General features: G+C 38.0%; 2 protein-coding genes across 4 annotated transcripts; both read left to right on the top strand.

The window, feature by feature from the left end:
• The first annotated feature begins 5,137 nt into the window (after positions 1–5,137).
• Positions 5,138–12,739, top strand: LOC114536169 (glycine betaine transporter OpuD-like). Its single transcript, XM_028557517.1, has 2 exons — positions 5,138–5,669; positions 9,599–12,739. The coding sequence occupies exons 1-2, from the start codon at positions 5,215–5,217 to the stop codon at positions 11,334–11,336; spliced, it is 2,193 nt and encodes a 730-aa protein (XP_028413318.1). The 5' UTR covers positions 5,138–5,214; the 3' UTR covers positions 11,337–12,739.
• A 248-nt stretch (positions 12,740–12,987) lies between these two features.
• LOC114536170 (probable glycine betaine transporter) lies at positions 12,988–20,101 on the top strand. Of its 3 annotated transcripts, none has more exons than XM_028557518.1 (2): positions 12,988–13,503; positions 17,561–20,101. In XM_028557518.1, exons 1-2 carry the CDS (start codon positions 13,076–13,078, stop codon positions 19,284–19,286), a joined length of 2,154 nt encoding a protein of 717 aa, XP_028413319.1. In that variant the 5' UTR covers positions 12,988–13,075; the 3' UTR covers positions 19,287–20,101. The 3 variants fall into 3 exon arrangements, 1 of the variants encoding a protein (XP_028413319.1); XR_003688411.1 differs by having other exon boundaries at positions 13,413–16,564; positions 17,561–17,648; XR_003688410.1 differs by having other exon boundaries at positions 13,416–13,503; positions 16,348–17,631.
• Positions 20,102–20,531: the final 430 nt, after the last annotated feature.

The following is a 20,531-nucleotide window of genomic DNA, read 5'->3' as shown; positions in this document are numbered from 1 at the left end:
GTGTTTCATTTAATTGCTTCGATAGTTAATTTAAAGTAATATTTGTTTTGAATATTCAACAGTGAAATTTATAACATCAAAATACCATTCAGCATATGATGGAAGTCATAATTTACGTTATAAGTTGAAAAACTCTTTTCCCAGTAGATGCTAGCCCTATTTTATATCTTTTGTACAATCAGCTATCGGCATAACACTTTTAACAAGCATTTATACGCTGAAATATGCACTCGGCGATCACAAACAACAAATCAAATGAGTAATAACCGCGCAGAAGACTATGTCCGATATGATGACGAAGGCAATGACGTGTCGTTTGTCGTTTGTCGTGGCTTCACTTAATCGGCCAAAGTTATCATTCCAAATATATATATATATGGAGTTCACTGGGCCATCCAAACACCGAACCATTAAGTAATTGTTAATTACCAGTTGTGTTAGAATTCAGTGGGGTGACGACAACCTTGCCTTATCGCAAATGCTCTATTTAGTAAAAGCTCAATAAAGACTCAGGCTGCACTTGCTAAGCCAATAGCGGATAGTTGCCCTGTGTGTAAAACGTGTTCTGGACATAATCATGAAAATTCGCAAATCGAAGCCAAAATGTTATGAACAAGGAGACCAGAGGTATGTTTTGGTAGGGATGTGCATTTATCATACAAATTCGAAACACGGGGACAGAGCGATTGATTCGACAACTAAGTCCACCCGAAGACCGGAGGAATGATATTTGCCGAGGGATTGTTGTCAGTAAAACCTCAGACCGGCCGAATGACAATCAAAATAGACAGAAAATAATCAGTCCTAAAGAATATCCTCCCTGTTCAGGGTGAAAACACGCAGGTCAGCATTTTTGGTATGTTGCGTGGTCCCCACGCGTGGAGTCGAGGGTGTGTTCGGAATCGAGGGTGTGTTCGGAATCAATCGCCCGAAATACTCCATAGCGGCTGCTAGGAGGTAGATAACTCATAACAGACCATTTCATGTTCGCTAAATCAAAATCTTAAGAAGAAAACATCGAATGAACTTGCTTTCCCAAATTTGGTAACTGAATTGTGAAAAGCCTATCCTTGCCTTTTTCGAATGCAGAAGTTGAACGTGTGTTCAGTCAACTGAATTTGATCAAAACAGATCATAGATGTAATCTAAAACAATTATAAAGCTTTTTTAGCGCTTTTGGCGATGTGCCCCAAACAGTAAAGCTTGAGCAAACGAAAGAGATGTTAGGTCTTTACAAGAAGATGAAATCAAATGCTGACAAATTATTCATGAAGTTACACAACTGCGAAAGAAGTTTCTTGATTTGTCACACACCAACACAGGCTTGAAAGTTAGTAAATCAGCTAATAAAGAAATTTTGTTAGCTATGTAGCCAACTAAAAATGTGAAAGTGAATGTGAAAGTGCTTCTTTGGCGAAAATTGCGTTCACATGCGCGAATGCACGGCAGCACTCGCGATTTTTGACGAATCCAGTGAGCTCCACATATATATATGACTTCCGTTGCTTCCGTGAGGCCAAAAAGTGAATCCAAAGATGGCGGATATTGAGGCGCTATAGTACGTCAGTTTCAGTTTTCCTATGTGTGCGCGGCCAACTAAATTCGTATTTTTAACTTTATTTTTCCCCGTTTTTGAGTAAAAATGAGGGGAATTTTAACGAAAGGTGTAATACAAATGTTTTGTATTGGGATACTTTCATATTTCAATTAAATTATCAAGGAATTAAGAGAGATATCTTACACGGAAAACTAAGGAGTGGCGGATTGTTGATGTTTTCGCCTTTTCGCAAATCACAACATTTACTCACAGAATATGCTTCCGAAAAAAACATAAATAAAAATTTTCTCAGTTTAATTCATGTATATAAGGTTTTCATTCATGTAAAAAAATGAATAGGAAAGAAAATCAGTATGCTGAAAAACGTACGAGTTTGGAATTATACTAATATATGATTATGAAATTTTTAAACAAGACTCATAATGCACGTATAAAAGAAAACTTAAAAAGAGCAACTAGTGTTGAAGCGTTTCGAAACCAAAAACGAAACAAGAAACTCAAAACATAAGGTGGAAATATATGAAGATAACTCAAAATTAAACAAATCTGAAATGCGTAGTTGAATTTACGGCGAAAAATGCATATTTACTCACACGTACAGTCGGAAAATGCGGCACCCACATCGGGTAGATGCAGAGAAACAGATTCTCAGTAAAATGAATAAATTTTTTTCTATTCTTGTGCTCTCAAAATGACGAAAAACACGAAAATCTGAGGGTTTCGAGAACCGTCACTCCCGGTCAAAAACAAATGAGAAATATTTAGCCGCGAGTTAGGAGACTGAAACTGACGCACTATAGCGCTTCAATTTCCGCCATCTTTGGCTTCACTTTTTGCACCCAAAGTGCTTACTCCAGATATATATGTGGAGCTCACTGGACAAATCCCGTAGCGGTAGCGGTCAGCGGAATAGTCAAATCTAAAGCCTAGCCTATGAGACACATTCGACGCCGACGTCGGCAAAGTATTATTGTCGAAACCACATTCTTCTATCTCTTGGGAATATGGGTATTCAACATCAGGATTAACTAAAAGAAACAACACCATACCAAGAGACCAAATGTCAGACTGTTTCAGTTCTTCTAAGGAAAAAGAAATAGTTTGGTCAGAGATTAGCAATGCCTCTGGTGCATTATAAACAAGTGTTCCCCTTTCAAGATTTTTAGTTCTGGTGTGATTAAGTGTAGCAGTTTGATTCATAATTGAACGGCTTTCCCCAAAGTCAGCCAGTTTGCAAATTATATTCTCTTTTGACCAGGCCTTTTCCATTTCGTCAGGATCTGTCAATTGAGAATAGTGAGTGTTGGAAACCAGAATATTTGCAGCCTTAATGTCTCTGTGGGCGATGTTTCGCTTGTGAAGGTAGGCAATCGCTGTGATAATATCTTGTGCAATCTTTGGCTGAAGAAAAGACAATTGCTCCACAAAGTTTCCACTGCACACAAAATCGAGGTATTCCATCAAACAAGTGACACGATCACCATTAATTCCCAACGGTTGAAAGTCAAAACAGGCGTACTCTAGCATTACTGCTATGGGACTCGAGCAAAAGCCCTCAACTTTAACAATGTGCTTACATTGCAATTCACTGAGAATGCGTACCTCTTTGGTAAATAATAGTTTGTCTCGTTGTTTTTTCTGGCATTTTAATTTCTTTAATAATACAACGAGTCTGCCCTTAAATTTAGCTGAATATACATCACCAAAACTTCCTTCACCAATTTTGCACTTCTCTTGCGCGTCTGTCCATATAAATTGTTTTACACCAGGTATAACAATGTCTGCGGCTGGGGTTCCAACTTTTAAAATAGGTAACTTAGCACTCATTTATATGGAAATGCTTAAAAAACATTTGCATATAACCCAAATACGCGTTCGAATTCGATGAGCACGAAGCAGAGACCACGAGGCTTGTTTTTTCTAGTGCCCGCAATCTTATCAGCGGTCAATATTAATAACATAAAATAACAAATATAACAGTAAACATTTAACAATTATTCGCCGAATTCGAAGGCGAAGTGAATATCGCTGAATAAAAACCGAGACGAATAGCGTTGCCAGCATTTACAAAGATGCCAGCATTTTCAATATTTACTTTTGTAATTGTACTCAAATATAACTATAGCTAGTTTTACAATTTACACCGCGTTGCACTCATGATTGTTATTGGTAATTTACTTAACCATATGTTTTAGTATTCCGGCTTTTAGTATTCCGGGTTTTAGAGATTCCTGGTTTTAGAGATTCCGGCTTTTAGTATTCCTGGTTTTAGAGATTCCGGCTTTTAGTATTCCGGGTTTTAGAGATTCCGGCTTTTAGTATTCCTGGTTTTAGAGATTCCGGCTTTTAGTATTCCTGGTTTTAGAGATTCCGGCTTTTAGTATTCCCGGTTTTAGAGATTCCGGCTTTTAGTATTCCTGGTTTTAGAGATTCCGGCTTTTAGTATTCCCGGTTTTAGAGATTCCGGCTTTTAGTATTCCGGGTTTTAGAGATTCCGGCTTTTAGTATTCCTGGTTTTAGAGATTCCGGCTTTTAGTATTCCGGGTTTTAGAGATTCCGGCTTTTAGTATTCCGGGTTTTAGAGATTCCGGCTTTTAGTATTCCTGGTTTTAGAGATTCCGGCTTTTAGTATTCCCGGTTTTAGAGATTCCGGCTTTTAGTATTCCTGGTTTTAGAGATTCCGGCTTTTAGTATTCCTGGTTTTAGAGATTCCGGCTTTTAGTATTCCGGGTTTTAGAGATTCCGGCTTTTAGTATTCCGGGTTTTAGAGATTCCGGCTTTTAGTATTCCGGGTTTTCGCGTTCCCCGTTCCGTTCCCCGTTCCCCGTTCCGTTCCCCGATTCCCCGTTCCTGGTTTTAGAAATAGCCGATTATTAATAGGTGAAATCTTTTGTCTTTCTGAAATCATTTTCTCCTTGGATGATTACAGACAATGAGTCGGCGACAGGTCGGCATCATATGGAAACCAGCCAGTGAAGCTCTCTAAATCTCACGCAGCGCCGGGTATACGCGGAATTTAGCACTCTGCGATATATAACCAGCGCGCAAACAGTTCTATTAAACAAACCAAAAAGAACAAACGCGCAAATTACCTCCCTGAATTTAAAACTGTGCGAATAAGCCTCAACAAGGTCAAGGAACACGAAATGAAATCGCATGTTTTACCTCGCCGTCTCATTCTTCTTGCTTAGGCTCGCCATATCATGCTTAGCATCTCCCTAGTATATATATAGCATATATATGTATATATATAATATGTATGTAGTAATTGTTATTGTAATTTGATATTTAATACTGCAGAGTGCAGGTAAGAAACAACTCGCAAAGCGTGTTAAGACTCAGTAATCTTGGATGAATTTATTTTTTATCTTTACTTATTTTTTACCGCAACAGCATGGCGCCGATTACAGTGCGCCTCGAATGTAGCAAATTAAATAGCACAATGGTCAAGTTTCAATTTCATTTGATCAGTACAATAAACAAGGTCACAAGGAAAATCCCGATGTGTAAACAAATCTGGGTAAATGGCCACGTGGTACAAGTAGATGCATGTATTACATATACAAGCGACAACCCGTCACTCGTGTGTTGTTGCGTAAGGCCGTAAGCTTTAACTCTGGAGCATATCATCTGGCGTTTATTATAATATACCTCTTATGGAAAACGTGGAAAATCTTGAAGACGTTTCTTCAGCTAACAAAAAATGCCGCAGGTTCGAAGCAAGACTTGGTCCGCTTCGATTGAACTTAAATCCGGTCGTTACATTGGTCTCTAGCTTGCTAATCTGGGGATTCTTAACTTGGTGCATCACGGACCCAGAACGAACGTCGGAGTACATGATACGTGCTAAGAAATGGATGACCGCACAGTTTACGTGGTTTTACATTGGGATCGCTAACGTCTGGCTCATCTTTTTGCTTCTCGTGTATTTCTCGGACGCCTGTGACAAGAAACTTGGCAAAGATGACGAAGAACCAGAGTTTAGCGACGGGACCTATTTCACAATGTTGTTTGCGGCAGGAGTTGGAATTGGCCTGTTTTACTTCGGTGTAGCCGAACCTGTGCTGCATTATGAACCCGGCGGTCCGCAGAGAAATCGCTTTTGGGGAAGGTATTCTTCTTTTAGTTATATAACTGATAAAATAGTTAGCGTATTTTAAGTAATAAATTCAATAGATTAAAGCCGACGCCAAAACACGTAGTACAATGCATGCATGCAGAGTATTTCGAATGCTCTTATATATACATATACACATATATGTTAAAGGGATCGAAAGGAATGACACATGCATCGATAACGAAGCTACGGATGACCGTGCATGAAGCGTCTCTTCTGACAACTATATATATATATACTTTCCAATTTTAGAATTTATAGACTGAGTATATGCTCGCAATTTGGCCTGGAATACTAGAGTATCTGGTATTAACAACCAGTACGACCAGTGTAGAACCCATGTATGCAGTTCAGTAAATCTGTTGATGAAAGATGAACCTTGCAGTCATGACTTGCGTAAAAAAGTGCGAGTGCGAAAAACAACTCGAGTTGTAATTCTGATTTCAGATTTACAGCATCGTAAATCGAAAGTATTTACATATTGAATATATATATACGATTTATTTCTATTTTTTCAGTATCTCATTCGTTTTTTAAATGTGGTCCGCTTGCGATGAGTAAAGCATCTCATCACGAAGTTTTAAACACTTGACCTTGAGTGAGAAATGTCCATGATCCCGTTATCCCTGGACAAAATTTAACAAAATTTCAAAAGTTAACGAAATTTTACTATATTACATAATTACCTATTATAGGTTTTTCGTGCACTGCGCCAGCAGTGCATGTAGCTTGTTCCTTAGCATGCTACTGCACGAGCTTAAAATCAGGTCGCATCGCTACCGGCTCACACACACCGGATGTTTTGAAAGTAGATATAAGATATTGATGAAAAAGCGTGCTTGCTATAATGGACCAATAGAGTACTGAACTTTATATACCTATTCGCCAGTATAGATCGACAGTATATATATATAGCATTACGACAAGGCAGTGGCAGGGTTCTCTTATTTGTATCCAAGCATCGATCAGGGATTAGATGGCAAATATTAGCTCTTCTCCTAATCCGGCGTCGACAATAAGAGGTAAACTTTCGGATGCTGTTATGTCTCCCGCTCTGAAAAGGAAAAGCACTATGTCAACCAAAGTCGCTTACAGCAGCAGCCTGTTTAGATTTTAATATTGAAAAGTAATGAATGTTCCGACCCATCTATATTGTTTGGCGATATATAATGTGTCAGACAGAGATTAGCAAGACTGATCATCATCTATGCAATCTTAATTGTTAGGTCATTTTAGATAGCTGATATAATGGATTTTTTTTAACCACGCATGATATCAAAGCATTTTCCAATATTTTACATCCCATGACCATATAGACAACTGACAGAAATATGAAAACGCGAAGCCTGAACCAGGAGGAGGAAAAGTGTATATAACCTGCATCTATTTGCTGATTTGGGTCACAAAGTATTGTGACTTCTGGGGTCTCAGTCTCTGATATGACTATGTTATGACTCACGTTTTTTCAATTACGCACTCAATTTCATCTGTTCACGCGCTGGTAACATTAACAAAAACATTTATTCATCTACGCAATTGACCAAACTGCATGGGCACAGGCCTAAACTGCTGACTTCTAAAACAGAAAACATTGTCATTTACATGCAGGCGAAAAAACTAGCCCAGGTTTTGGGGGGCAGGACAGAACCAATACGCGCGCAAAGGCCGGTTCAAGTTAAGAAAATGATCCCCCTGACCGGATTGAACAGCATGGTTTCGTTTGTTTTTAAGACAAGTATAGTTTTATTTTTAGTTTTTTCAATATGGTTAAAAGAAACTTTTCTGACGGATACGATCCATTTTGCCTTAATTCAAGCAGTATGTTAGTGTATAGTACAGGGCACTTCATTGAGCAGGAGCTCAAAATGACCAGGAAGCCATTCATAGAGACATAGACAATACATATGGTATAACATCTCGGTCACACGCATTGAGCACGTGAAAGAAAGTCTTGACCCACAAAAATACGAAGCAAGCAAAACCTGCTTTTAAGCTGGTTTTTAACTTATAAACAGTATATATTTTTCATAACAGAAACTGCGATTCGTCCCGATATTAGAATCTTTCTTGCTTACAAATAGGAATTATAGTAAAATTCGTAAATATATACATGTAAATTCAAAGCCAAATATACATGTAAATTCAAAGCCAAATGTAAAGGCCAAGGGCAAATACAAACCAAGGTCACGAATATTGCCTGGGGCTTTTAATACCTTTGCATCTACGTCCTCCGCAGGCCCTTTTCGGGCAAATATGGCGGGCAGTGATATTTTGCGGGTTGCATGCTACTTGTTATACGCAATCAGTTGTCATATGTATGTTATTACTCCGGCGTCAGCGACGGAGTTGAAAATTCGCCTCGGTTTTGTTTTGTTTTTGTTTTTTTTTTTATTTTTTTTTTTATTATTTTTCGTCGTCGCAAGTCTGTAATGGCGCGAAACATTCTAGTATTTTAAATGTGTATGTGATTGGATTTATCTATGTCCCAGTCTTGTCTCCCAAAAGTTGTGGTGCACAGCTTTGGCTAATTTTCCGATGCGCGATTCGATTTCGCTCGCATGATACGGCAATTCTTCCAAGAGGAACAAATAAACCGTTCTTTTCATGCTTTTCGATTAAGTTTAGACTGAATTGGGGTAAGAGTATATTTAATACGTGTAGATTCTGGTCCTATTTTAGTAATATCGCTGCTATTTCGGTTAACGCCAGAACAGGCGTCTTGTTTTAATTTTGTATATCGTGCTTACCAAAAGATGGAAACATGATCAGCATCCTATTTAAGTCAAAGCTAATGTAATCCACTTTCGTATCCACCACGCAGTCAAAAACGGCATTTAAATATTGTCGTATTCCGATTGCAAACTTTACTCTTTAATACGAGGAAAGGGATAAGAGGAAAGTTTCCATTTCATGATTGTGGGATACAGGGCTTCACCGGGCTTCACTCGATGTAAAATTTTAACTAAATTCTTAAAGCATCTCTGACAGGCGTTTAAAGCCTTTGTGACAGTAATATATATTAACAAAAAACAAAACCCAAATTAATGCAGAGCTGTCGCAAAGGAAGCTGAATTGGGGAGGAGTGGGTGTTAATTTCCTCACAAATGGGTGTGGCTATTTGACGTGGGTACTCAAACTGCCAATATAATGTATTTAGGATTGAAACGAGTTATGAAACTTTATTCCCCGCAAAAAAGTGTCAATCCACCGTCGGCTCCACGGTTTCACACTCACATTCAGATTCAGACGTGAATATGAAAATAGCCGGGTATCCGACTTACAAAGTGTAGAAGAACTAACTTCGCTACTCTCCATGCAATAGAATTCCTCTGCGATTCATTTTTGATCAATGCATTAGGAATTATTTGATGATATTTTAAGTTTATCCAAGCCAAGCCAAGTCCAAAAAATTCGCAGGCCTATAGGCCTAGGGATACAAAAGAGATAAAGAGGTCAATAGAACGTATAGAGGTAGTTTAAATTGGTTTGGTAACGTTGTGGGGCCTTGTATAAACCTTTTTACAACTTTGCACATAGTGTTTCGCCTGAATAAATCAATCGCTCTACTTTTACAGTACATTAATTTACTTGGAAATCATGTCTAATTCCCTGACAAATATCTCAATTTACACCCCACATCCTCCATTCGCTACGGCCCTGAATATTGAAGCGGGTCCACTAGTGTCGAGTGTAAAAACATTTTTAGTTTAATTATATACTAAACTCTATGCCTCAATCGAGAAAACTCGCCGAAATCACGGCGATGTCTTGTTTCATTTAACAGACTGGAGGCGAGAAGTGCATAGCAGCAATACGGAGACTAAATTTTTATCCAAACCAGTACATTCCCATGCAATAAAATAAAATAATACAATTTTCGTATTTTTTATAGAACCTGAAATTATTTTCTAAATATGTTGCAGGTATTCGGATAACCAACGTTCACAGGATGCGATAAACATAACACTATTCCACTGGGGAATACATGCATGGGTGGTCTATTCTCTTGTTGGTTTGTGCATGGCTTTTGTCACCTATAGACTGGATCTCCCAATGACTATCCGTTCCTGTTTCCATCCACTGTTGGGCGACTTGATTTATGGAACTATTGGAGACGTTTTCGACATCATATCAATTGTGTCGACCATGTTTGGTGTATGCACGACGCTTGGATTAGGGGCATTGACCCTTAACTCTGGTATCAATCGCATTAACAGTGACTTTAGTGAAAGCGTCGATAACCAGATAATCATTATTTGGGTTGTCACCGCAATGGCGACCGTTTCAGTGATAACCGGGTTGAAGATGGGGGTTCGACGCCTCAGCGAAATATGCTTCTGTCTAGGCGTGGGACTGATGCTGTTGGTTCTTTTCTATGATAATACCTTCTACCTTTTGAATTTATACGTACAAAGTATTGGTTATTACTTGCAAAATTTTATACAAATAGGCTTCCATACTGAAGCCTTCGCACAGTTGGGGAATGCACCGGACGGAAAGCAGGCACCAGAATGGATTGACGCGTGGACTATTTTCTACTGGGGTTGGTGGATCTCCTGGTCACCATTTGTTGGCATGTTTATTGCGCGGATCTCGCGTGGTCGGACCATCAGATCGTACATTAACGCGACCCTCACCGCACCGATTCTATTTTCGTTTCTGTGGTTCACCATATTTGGGGGTGCTGGACTTAACATGGAACGCGAGGCGGCATTGAAAGGGATCAACTGCTCTGACCATCTGGGAGGTAAGAACTCAACCGAACCTCTGGGAAAACTATTCCGGTTGTCGTGTCGCGGTGAAACGCAAATGTACTTTGATTTACTCCAACAATATGGTGACATTGCCCAGTTCCTCAACGTTCTTTCCATCATCGCCATCGTTTTGTATTTTGTGACAAGCTCAGATAGTGGCTCATTGGTCATGGATTCCCTAGCGGCGAACGGAAATCCAAATCCTCCAATGGTACAACGTATTTTCTGGGCGTTCACAGAGGGTGCTTGTGCAACAGCTTTGCTGAAGGTCGGCGGTAAAGCAGCACTTCAAACTCTTCAAACGGTGTCGGTTGCAGCGGGTCTACCTTTCGCTGTACTGGTCACCGCCATGTGTGTCTCCCTTTGGCGCGCTTTGAAGATGGAAAGCGGCGTTGTCGATAGAAACAAGGCAATAGAGTTCAACGTATCCCTTTGTGATGCCGTTTTGTTTCCATCATGGAACAACGCCAAAAGACTTGCAATCGCAATCCTTGCGCCATGGCTACCAGCTGGACATGCTGCAGCTAAGCTCTACCGCAAGAAACCGTTGTCTTATATGATAATCATGGCAATCCTGTTCTATGGCTGGATTATACTAGAAATTACGGAGGTCTATGCCAATGGCCTGGCCTATGTTGGCTGGGTTGTCCTCTGCGGTTTCTTCGGCTATGTTTTAGGGTTACGAAGTGCTATCCGCGAGGAATGCGCCATCTCTGGTAGTATTTTAGCGGATGCTTTAACCGTCATCTTCCTCTATCCATTTGCCGTAGATCAACTCGATAAGCACATGCTGATCGAATATCGACAGAAGAAAGACGATCCAACCGATATTTGTCTTGAAAACAAGTATGCTATTGATGTACAGGCCGTACAACCTCCAATCAACAACGCCTGTACTAAACTGTAGTAAATTAAGCAGCTAATAAAACATCACTACTTTGTCAGATAATGTTTGTCACCTAACTGTTGAGACGAATTTAACGTTTAATTTGTGAAGAAATAGACCGGTATAGCATGCAATTCTTTGTGTATAGCCTCTATAGGAGAGATTATATACTATATGCTTAAAAAGCAGGATTTCGAATCGGCTAGCGCCAAGTTTCAATTCAACTTAAAACTTATCAAAGCTTACCTTTTCAAACTTAATAGGTTATCTCGCGCTCATATTTTACTGAGCAGCGTTTAATTTTTAAGAGGTTGTCGAAACAGAAATCTATTCTGCAGTCGATTTTACGCAATTAATCGAAAATCTTGCGGGAAAGGAAGCTCCACTTTTTCGTCGCGGCCTCCACAAAATTCCTTGCGCGCTCAGTCACTCAGCTTAGCCACTGATCCATCTAAAAGCCTGTAGTGTTCCTATATTTATTTTATTAAAAGCACCTGGGAACGAGGCTGTTCATTTAATGTACGAATACATTTTATGACCTTGGTACTGTGTCGTTTTGCTCGGTTTTGCGAAGCCCATAAACTATGCGAAGACATAACAACCCACGACATAATTTAATACGTCATCGTTTTAACTTCAAAAAGAGTTCTTAAAAGCGTATAATTCGAAGTTTTGATATAACAAATATCACTTTAAAGCTTTTATAGAGTCGAAATTCGAATAAAAACATTCGACGTTTACTGCTTGGTTATTTATATTATTTGTGCTGTTTTGATGTTTTCAAGCTTTAAGGTTTAGCTACAGTATAGTGAAGTATTAACTCCTACTTAAACTGTGAAAGTCATCATGTTTAGCATTTTGTAATTTTGCATCTTAATCATATTTAGCATTTTGTAAGTTTTCAATAGTTTTCGTTTAAAAAATTTGATTTGTTGATTTGCATAAAGCTAATCGGACTTTGAACATCCGTAGGTTTTACGAGTGACACGTGGCGCGCAACAGTGCACCGGTTAAGATGAAATCATGAGAATATATGTAGAATAGTAAGAATACTGAATTGAATTTGTGTTTCTTATTTATACGGATAAATTGGTTACAGCTGAGTCATTTAGTGAGCCTTATTAATCTCACATGTCATATGGGAATATTCCGAACGTATGTGTTTTACCGGGATATTTACTGCATGACGTGTCACATTTCAAGACATAGAAACCTGAACCATTATACCATTAAAATTTGGGTTTAACAAATATTAAAATCTCGGTAAATCATAAACCAGGTAAAACGTAGACCTGAGAGACATGCATATTTTAAACTTAGATGCGAAAAACGGCCGGGTGATTGAGATCATAGGGATGTGGTCTATGACTATGATTTGGTGTAAATAAGTAAATTTCAGTCCTCGTTTCGTACTCTTTTGTATGAATACTGCCCAATTAAATAATATGATTTTAAAAATCACGCTTACGTATAATATTTTACAGCTGCAACAGAGTCTAGCCTGTCCAGGGATAAGATAAGGGAACATAATCAACAAGTACATGGCAATGATGGCTAATGTAAATATAAATCTGCCAGTCATGCTTTGTCAAACCTACGTTCACCTGTTTGACCTGCAGCCATTGGCCAATCAGAGACGCTGTGGCAAAACGTCATGATGAGCATATGATGATGAGGAAAGAACCCGAGTCAATAAAGCGACACACACACAGCGGAAGATTTGGGAACGCTCAAAGTTTAACATCTGTGAACATATAACGATGGAAAGGAATCCTAGAAATAATCGTTGTCATACTTTCAAGGCAAAACTTGGCCCAATACAACTGAATTTCAATCCAGTAGTGACAGTCCTATCGGCTTTCGTGATATGGGGCTTCGTTACGTGGTGTGTTTCCGACCCAAATGGCGCCTATAATGACATGGGGAAAATCAAGAAATGGATTACAGCTACTTTCACATGGTTTTACATCGGTGCCATCAATGTACTAATCATTTTCCTCATCTATCTGTATTTCTCGAAATATAGCGACCTTAAGCTTGGTAAAGATGACGAGAAACCAGAATTTAGCGACGCTACTTATTTCACAATGCTGTTTGCGGCTGGGATCGGTATTGGCTTATTTTATTTCAGTGTTTCCGAACCAATCTCACACTATGAACCAGGAAAACCAAATCGCTATTGGGGAAGGTATGTAAGGAGTTTTATTGCTTCTTTATAATCGTTTGTCAGTCGAGTTTGTCAGTCGAATAGTTTGTCAGACGAACCGTTTTCAAACACTCCCATACCTCGTGGTATTGGGGTAATAAATATTAATTTGTGCCACAAAGGCATAAACGCACAAACGCTAGTAGCATCGTATAAACTATAAAAGCCATTATTTTTACAATGGAGCGTTACGTTCCATCGTTTTTATATAGTTCATATTATGACATGTCTTCTTAACAGCCTATTGCATTTTCAAAGTAGGGATTTCTTCAAATTTTCAATGTCATAGTGCATTACAAAAAATGATTACATTATTAGTTCAAATAAACAATTCGCTATTGGGCGCCATTCATTCACCAAAAAACGATATTCTCGATCTCGTGTTTGTGCGAGTACAAAGTACTTCCGCGAACATTTTCACAATAATAAATTTCACAATAATATGTTTTATATATTTGTTTCATTTTGTAATATCCGGTATATTTTGTATATTTGTTGTGTTTAGTTGTAGTAAAATGGTAATAAGCTTTTTAAAAATAAGCCGTTGACTAGCGTATTCCGGCATTTCTAATTTTTAATGTAAAATCCAAGGCTAATTTCTTTCCTGAATTGTGTGGCTGCATTTTTGTTTCTAAGTACAATGAATATCCGGGTCTCGTATTTCATTGTACAGACAATACAGCAAAACTTATGTGATTGAAAATAATTTGAAATTTCTATTAGTAGTGTGGTACACATTTTCAGAAACCCAAAGAAGTTCGTTTTACCAGAAACCCTTTGCAAATGTTTTGTTACTAACAATATCAATTTAACTTTCATTTTTGCATTGCATTGCTTTTCAAATTTTAAATTCCTCCACTAATCGGACAGCTGAAATATTCATTTTAGCTAATCACGTAGCTTCATTTTTTATAAAGTGATGCTTATTTTAAGCCTGACTGATTTCATACCCTAATTATACCACATATTTTGGTGTATATACAAAAATATTTTTTAACATAGACGATTTCTGTCTTATTACTAAGATCTGATTCTGTGGGCACAATACATTGTCTTTCAATTGGCAAGTATTGCAAGACTTATCTAGAAACTTTCACAACATACACTAGATTGATCCAAGAACATAGAAATCTATATGTTTGTCTTGTAACAAGTCTTGTACTTTGTCCTGCAAAACCTGTAACATGTACCTGCCATCTGTATATCAATGTTCTATTTATGTTCTTTGTGTGTTAAATCTAGCATGTTTATTGGCAAAGTTAAATAAATAAATTGATTTTCATCTTTTCTTTGCCTTAAAGTGCATTTTAGCTGTTTTGCTAATACATCTTGTGTATTGATATACATCTTGTATATCTTAGTTCCTGTGGATAGTAAATATCAATTTTATAATTTGTAAAGTCACTAAAGTGTCATTGGTGTTTTTTTTTTGCTTACCTTATGTGCCAAAAATGTCTGTCTAGTGATGTTAAAAGATATTGCTGTATTACAAAGATATTGTATTGCTATTAAATCATGTTCCCCCCCAGCCTTATTACTTGACTAAGATTGCCCCAATATTGATCTGTATAGCAAGAGTTTATTGCACTAGCAAACTGGCAGAAAAACTCTGGCAAGTCCATTTAAATTTTTTACAAATTATACATATTGCCAATGCCAACACAAAGCTTCACCTTATACCCTAGCATTGCAACTTGTGAAATGCCAGTGTCACATTGGCCTATTGAGTAAATGAAACCCCTAACAAATTTATTACTTTGTAGAATGTGATTAGCATGGTCATGTTATAGAAATATAATTAATCCCGTTAAAATTTGGGAAATATATAAATGTTTGTGGAACAGGGCCATGTTGGTAACAAAATCTCTCAGAATTTTAGAAGTCTTTCTTCATCACCTTACAATAATAGCATGTTTATATTCCACTGGTACTCTTCTAAATATCCATGTTTGTATGAGTAAGTTAGAAAATAGTGCTTCAAGAATTATTTTCTAGGTACGCCAGGTTTTTACCTCCCAGATTAATCATTAGGCACTTACTTGCATTACCCAACGTCTTAATTTATTCTATTTTGGACTTCGAGTCCTATTGTAGCATACCTGGCCACGTAATAGCCAGGCATGATTGGGTACTTTTTATATTTACATAAGCATAAACTATAAACTGAATACGGAATTAGACAAAATTGCTCTCGTATGTGTATTGCACATAAATGTTTTGGAATTTAACTACTGCCACAGTAGCCATTTTCATCATGAAGATGTGACCAGTCTAGTTTGAAAATCCAGAAGAAGACAGAGTATTAATTAACTTCATTGTGTCACATGTCTATATCAAAATATTTGTTAATACCCTGCTACTAGGCTATAGTACTAATTACCTAACCCCCTGCAACCAAATATTATACCTATATATTATGATTGCATTTACTATGTACAAAATTGATTTGAGATGCAGTACTTACATTAAGATTAATGCTGTTTTACCTGGTTTGGTCCAAGTGCTGCTTTGGTAACCCTAGGTTAACCCTAGGTTAACAGGGTATTTTAGGCACTTCCCGTAAATATATTAGATGTTTACTCACTTACCTGAGTAGAGTATAACCCTTCTGCTTAAAACTTTAACTGTTGAGGGTCCTAAAGGTGTAACTGCCCAGCGAGTCATTCAAATCAGTCTATCCTTTAGTAATGAATTTTTTCACTTTTACAACCCCACTGAAATGATAGAGATATTTTTTGTTATCCACAGTATCGATCAATTACTAGTACATATGCAGTTTTCTAAATAATTTGGGTATACTCACGATGATTTCTTTTATTTTATCAGGTGGGGCTGCTTGACAATGTAGAAACCTAAAATTCTATCAAATTTCTTGCTTAGAATGCACACCGATATTGGGCGTCCTCGTTTTTACATTTTTTCGATTCAAACAATACCAAACCCATATCGCATGGAATTTCTTATTGCCTGTGCATTCTTGGCACGGAATTTGGTAGGGTTTTTATAGTCGGGAATTCCATTCAATAGACCAGTTAAAGACAAGGTACATGTGACAATGACGAACTTGTGCTATAATATGTATCTGGATGGGTTTCTTGAATTAGTGGGTGGTGGTCTTTTAGCTTCTAAAATAAATGTGATATATAGAAACGTTTTGGAATGTAGAATGTATTGCGATATTATATTTCATTTATAGACTAGCTATACACAGCCATTCCAGTTAAGGTTTGAACAATGTGGACTGAAAGAAATCAGAAATATTGGTTTCCTGTATTTAAATAATTTTAACACATTTGCAGCCCTACAGGAATGCACAAATGATACATTTGGGTATTTCCACAAGGCTACTGACGTGGTAAATTAAGTATAGGAAACAAATATTCTCTTTGTTTTCTTAGCGCTCGCATTGTACAGCAATGGTCATTGTCAACCTTAATTGTAAAAGTTGTAATAGTTCGTCTGAAATTGTCATTATGTTGTTATGCGATACTATATATCACATTTATTTTTCAGAAGATAATTTTATATTAATTTTATTGTTGGCTTAGTAAGAATTCCACATCCCAACCCCTGTCCCTTACCTATGTTATCTGGCATATAGACGTAGTGTTAACTAATGTTGTGTTCATCACGATTGCAGCCTGGTGATTTCAATGTGTGTGTTATTAGTCGCTCTTTACGAAAATCGATGTCTTATGCGTGAATTAGTATTGTACTAACAACCAAAATGTTAGACGTCTTAACTTGATTTTTATTTTGTTTTGATGAAATTGACATGATGAAATAATATACGATTGAGTATATATACGAATACGAGGAGATATTTTTTTTATTTTTGTTTGAAAGAAATGAACATGGTTTTGTCTTCGCTTTACTACAGAACGATTGGCTTTTTATTCTTTGTAGCAATCGTGATATACCCAACGCTAGTTAACATGTCGATTCAATGTGTGAAGGTGTTGTTTATTTCGACGTGAACATATCCGTGAATGTTTGTATTTTTCTAGTTTAGTTTAAACCTCTATTTCTCTATTTCTAGGCACTCGGACAATCAAAGAGCTCAAGATGCTATCAATCTTACCTTGTTTCATTGGGGCCTCCATGGATGGGTTGTCTATTCCATCACAGGCTTGCTTATGTCCGTCGTGACGTACAGAAAAGGACTTCCGATGACAATTAGATCTTGCTTTTACCCTTTGGTGGGTGATAGAATTTTTGGATTTTTTGGTGATGTGATCGATATTTTCTCCGTCGTTTCAACAATGTTTGGTGTTTGTACAAGTTTGGGCTTTGGTGTCATGTCTCTGAATACTGGCCTCAATCGCTTGAACAGTAACATATCAGAAACGGTTACAAATCAGATCATCATCATTTGGGGCGTGACGATCGTTGCAACTATTTCAGTCGTTTCGGGTCTCAAAGTCGGTATTCGTCGGTTAAGTGAACTGTGCTTTTGCCTTGGTATGTTCCTGATGTTATTTGTTTTCTTCCACGACGACAGTTGGTTCATCCTCAACCTATACGTTCAAAGTATCGGATACTACCTACACTCGCTACTTCAACTTGGTTTTCACACTGAAGCGTTCGCCCAACTTGGAAATGCGCCTGATGGTCGTGAATCACCGGAATGGATGGATGGTTGGACTGTGTTCTACTGGGGATGGTGGGTCGCCTTCTGTCCATTCGTCGGAATGTTTATTGCCAAGATCTCACGTGGCCGAACAATAAAAAATTTTCTGAACGCAACTCTCACTGCCCCTGTCATCTACATTTTCATGTGGTTCTGTATATTTGGTGGTGCTGGTCTGAAGATGGAACGAGATGCTGTCAACGCTGGAGCTAACTGTAGCGTCTCTCCGTATGTTGTAGTTGACAATAATAAGCTGTATAAACTGTCGTGTCAATCAAGCACCGACAGGTTTTTCGATATGCTTCAACAGTATGGTGACAACCTTGGATTCGTACTCAATGTAATCACTGTTATTAGTATCCTGCTGTATTTCGTTACCAGTTCAGACAGTGGTTCCCTGGTCATCGATTGTTTGTCTGCAAATGGTAACCCTGAGCCTCCAGTAGCACAACGTATCTTTTGGGCTTTGACCGAAGGGGCTTGTGCTACGGCTCTGCTGAAGGGTGGTGGTAAAGATGCTTTGACTGCATTGCAAACTGTGTCGATTGCAGCCGGCCTGCCTTACCTTGCTATTCTTCTGTTTATGTGTGTTTCGATTTGGCAGTGCGTTAAGGAGGAGGCTGGGGATGTTGATCCTAATGCGGAAACCTTTGCGGTTAGTCTCTTTGATGTATTCGACCACCCGTCTTTTACTGGGCTAAAGAGAATTGCTACTGCTGTTGTAGCACCTTGGTGGCCAGCGGGTCGTGCAGCTGGTAAGCTGTACAACAAGAGTCCTTTGCCCCACATGCTTGTCATGGCTATCTTGTTTTATGGTTGGATTTTGTTCGAAATTCTTCAGGTTGTGGAATCTGGTTTGGCTTATGTAGGTTGGGTAGTGTTATGTGGGTTCTGGGCCTATGTGGTTGGAATACGTTCTTCGATGAGAGAAGAGTGTAATATTCCTGGTAGTATGGCTTCCGATGCTTTTACCACCATCTTTTACTTCTTGGCCGTTGATCAAATGGATAAGCACATGTCAATAGGGCAGCAACAGAAGAAGGAAGATCCTGATTTACCATTAGAAAAGAAAAGTGGAGACGTCATTATGGAAAATGCCGAAGCCAAAGTTAGCGAATCAACAACATTCGTTTAGAACATTGTGAAGGAACATTGTTCGTTTTCCTATCATTTTGTTGTTATTTTTTAATATTAGTTATATTTTATTTTGTCTATCCAGTTATAGGCGAAATGAAAATTCGTGTGCAGACGCGCTGTTATACGTCCTAAAATATTCGTGCAACTTTTTGTGTAAAAGTAATAGTTTTCAATTGAACACGAAACTCAGGGCCGTGTCGATCAAAATTTCGTCAGTGTTCTGAACGTTTTGCCCCCTCAACAATTTATCAACTTTACTTTTGGGCCCCCAGTTAATGTGGTCAAAACGGGCACACACATGCAACTTCATGTAATTCGTACTTCGAAGAGCCCCCAACATTGCAGCCGTAAGTGCGTTTTAGGAGACGAGAAGTTGGGTAAACCGCAGAAAATAATCTGCAATAGAATTCCTACCTAAGGCATTTGTTTGGCAAGTGATACGCCTCTCACCTCTCAAAAGGCACAGCTCTGATTAAACTGCAGAAATGGAAGAATTAGCAAATACAAAAACAGCATTGTGACAAATATGCGGCTCTAGCTAGGAAAATATATTTCCGAGTTTTCATAGCTACAGCATTATCATGTGAAAATTGCATAGTATAACAGCGCCTTAAATGACTTGTGTAGTTTTGTCTTATTATAGAGTTATAGAACTATTTAAAGAGTTGTAGTATAGAAACTATAAAATAGACATTTCTTTCTTGAAACATATATATTAACTGTTTGACGAACAGATAAAATAATCTATGTACTAATTAGTTAAATTGTACGTGATAGATGCAAGTCTGTGTTTATTAAACATATTGAAGTTAATTTCTGTTTCTCAACTGTGCACTCTGCCACTGATGTACACCATTTCCCGTCGTTTGCCCTGATAACGCCAATGATTGCAAAATGACAATAGCACAGCCTTCTGAGCACAGCCAGTGTTATGTTGCGTGTTTCCACCCGGTCTACCACACTTCAAATCACGATTTATTCCGTTCTAAAGATTTCAAGGGGTGCGATCTTTTATGTCTATCCTAATCGATAACGCGAGAATTGAACGAAAATTGTATAAATCAGAGTTTTACCCTAAACAAACAAAAGGGGTTGATTGGCTTATTCAATTTTTTCATTGTTCTGTTGTATTGTTCGTTAGAATTTATGAATATATGCAAAAATTTTTGTCGCTTTTCTTAGGAAATGAAAATTCTCATTCCCCTTAATGCACGATAACTTAAAAAGTAATAAAGCTAACTTA

Source organism: Dendronephthya gigantea, unplaced genomic scaffold (genome assembly GCF_004324835.1).
Source record: "Dendronephthya gigantea isolate DGI-Jeju-01 unplaced genomic scaffold, DenGig_1.0 000131F, whole genome shotgun sequence".
In the NCBI taxonomy this organism is placed as follows: domain Eukaryota; kingdom Metazoa; phylum Cnidaria; class Anthozoa; order Malacalcyonacea; family Nephtheidae; genus Dendronephthya; species Dendronephthya gigantea.
The sequence above is the reverse complement of the archived record's forward strand: the minus strand, read 5'-3'. Positions and strand labels throughout refer to the sequence as shown.